The sequence below is a fragment of the Cynoglossus semilaevis genome, chromosome 16 (genome assembly GCF_000523025.1).
Source record: "Cynoglossus semilaevis isolate Cse_v1.0 chromosome 16, Cse_v1.0, whole genome shotgun sequence".
Lineage (NCBI taxonomy): Eukaryota > Metazoa > Chordata > Actinopteri > Pleuronectiformes > Cynoglossidae > Cynoglossus > Cynoglossus semilaevis.
In genome coordinates this window covers 15,087,663-15,090,216 of record NC_024322.1, presented here as the reverse complement: position 1 = coordinate 15,090,216, position 2,554 = coordinate 15,087,663, and the positions used below count along the sequence as shown (strand labels likewise).

The window sequence follows — 2,554 nt, the reverse complement described above, 5'->3', positions numbered from 1 at the left end:
GAACATCAGAACCTCAGAACCTCTGAACCTCAGAACCTCAGAACATCAGAACCTCAGAACCTCTGAACCTCAGAACCTCAGAACCTCAGAACCTCAGAACCTCCATCTTGTACCAGGATTGAGTTGTTCTGTAAATAAATATTGGATCGCTGCTGCAGGATTAGTGAAACATTCATGAACAGTTGGTGTGAAGAAGAAAAAGAAGGAACGAACTTGTCTTTATATTTGATTTTGGAAAGAAATGAAAAGAAAACCCCTGAGTTTGAATGTGTTCTTTAGTTGATCTGCTGTTAATTTAACAACAACAACAACAACAATAACAACAGTTACATCGAAGGCAACTGGATGGAGAACCTACTGGACACTGGACAGTGGACAGTGGACAGTGGACAGTGGACAGTGGAGGATCAGTCACATCATGGATATTTTATAGCTGCATGTTTTACTACAAAGTCTGGAGTACTTCTAAGTCCAGGTTTCCTCCTTTTTGATTTGAACTTGAATTACGTGTTCCAACCTTTAAAATATTCTCTTTATCAATATTGGACATTCTGTTTCATCTCCCCCATAAAGAGGAGAGACCCTGATTAACATGGTGTTTTTGGTCCGCTCCAGATAATCCAGTGTGGATTTAACGAGTACCGACGCCTCACGGTCAGACGTTATTCCAGATGAATTTAAATGTATTCAGGGCCCTGGGTTGTTTGGCCAATAACAGTTTGACTTTAGCTTCACTGGACTTGAATATAGTGAATATTTCAACACTCTCAAATAGTTCATGAGCTGAAGTGGAAACCGTGGAACGTCGTTTCTGGTTTTTCTATCACTAGTATTTCATGGACGGAACAAAACTGAATACATGAATGAATGTTTGATTTGTTCTATTCATTTTGATTGATTGGTTTTGTATATACTGACAAACTGCATGTATGACACGTCTGTAAAGGAGTGTGTACAACAGCACCATGAAGTATAATAGTAATACTTCAAAAATACTGTATCCAAGTACAGCTGGTAGTTTTTGTTTGGGTAACTCTCACCTTTTATCTTGTTTTTCCCTCTGACGGTGGTCCATCATTCTAACTTGACTACAGTCCCTAACTTTGGTTTGTAACGCCGCACCATAAACCGGTCATTTGTCTGTTGCAGAGAGGAGCCCACCAACGGCTGGCACCGAGCGGAGGCCATCCGGCTGGAACAGGACATTTTCACAGCCCTGGCAGGACAGGCCAAACTTTATGTGTATAAAACTCTCAGCTTCTGGAGCCAGATTAAATCTGCGGGGTGAGTAAGTGTGTCATAAACACTGTCAGGATCAACAGGAGTTATCGCTACAACACGCCGGGTCAACGTCGCCCACTAAATATCTGGGAAGAGCCGATGAGCGAGAGATTGCTCTGAGATGGATGTGGAAAATTGTCCAAAAGCAGGAAACATTTTTAATGTTCAAAAGCAACACATTTATTAATAAGTTTTGTTTTTTTTTAAAGGTCAGCCATTTATGCCAGCCGTCTGTACCTCAGCCAGTATCACAAGACTCACCCTGAGAGACTGGCCTCTGATAAGGAGGGCGGTCCCAGGATCAGTGGTCAGATTCATTCTTAATCAGCAGCTGGTTTGTTTAGACGGCCATTCAGTCTAACGAGGTTTTGTCCTTGTCTCCAGGTAACGTCTACATCCATCCTACAGCCGTCATTGACCCCACTGCTACGGTAAGAGACGCTCGTGTCAACAGTTAGCCTCGTTGAAGCTCAGGGCTAAGCAGCACACGGAGCTTTTCGTTTGCCCTCGGTCTTTGTTACTTTGATACATTTTCTGAGAGCTTGCGAACGCGAACCCTAACTTGTGAATTTGAGTCCTACCATTAGAAACCATGGGGGGGCAGTGTTGAGCAGGGTAGGTCACGCGTTCCACTAAAGGAACAGCAAGAAGACGCAACAACAATAACAGTTTGTTATCGTCTGAGAAACTGACGCCAACTCAGATGTACACGCTCAACTCAGCACTGCCCCCTGATGGACGTAACAACCATTTTTAATGTAAGTCACACCTTAGCATCAGTTTAAGTTACATATATCAGGCACAACCGTACTCTAGACCAATGTTTTTCAACCTTAGGGTTGCAACCCCAGATGGGGTCGCCTGTAATGTCTTGTGATTGATAAAAATAAAGAAAATGTGGAAGATCACAAGTCACGTGCTTTTCAGTTGCTCTTTGATCTTGTTCCTTTTGTGCTAATCATATATGGATCTCTTGTTATATTTTATTTTTTTATACGTCATTTTGTTGTCACTAATAAAATAATAAGGACCTGCTTCCTGTTGTACAGTTGGGGCCGAACGTCTCCATTGGCACTGGAGTCACCATCGGTGCCGGGGTCAGAGTCCGAGAATCCATCATCCTCCACGGTGCAAATCTACAGGTGAATCTTTGTTCTAAATCAACGGTTCTGTCGTGTTGTCGTTTTATTAAATTATCTCGAAACGTACCTTAAACCGATGGAGTTGAAGTTGAATTTCTGGTCTCATTCTCTGTCAGTTCATCATCACTTCA

At 42.4% G+C, this 2,554-nt stretch overlaps 1 protein-coding gene across 1 annotated transcript in view; it reads left to right on the top strand.

The window, feature by feature from the left end:
* The window catches only part of gmppaa (GDP-mannose pyrophosphorylase Aa), a 9,851-nt gene that overhangs the window by 4,405 nt on the left and 2,892 nt on the right, over positions 1 to 2,554 (top strand). The window contains exons 7-10 of the mRNA XM_008328891.3: positions 1,150 to 1,284; positions 1,491 to 1,588; positions 1,666 to 1,712; positions 2,331 to 2,423. Coding sequence (XP_008327113.1) covers positions 1,150 to 1,284; positions 1,491 to 1,588; positions 1,666 to 1,712; positions 2,331 to 2,423 — 373 coding nt within the window. The remainder of the gene's footprint in view (positions 1 to 1,149; positions 1,285 to 1,490; positions 1,589 to 1,665; positions 1,713 to 2,330; positions 2,424 to 2,554) is intronic.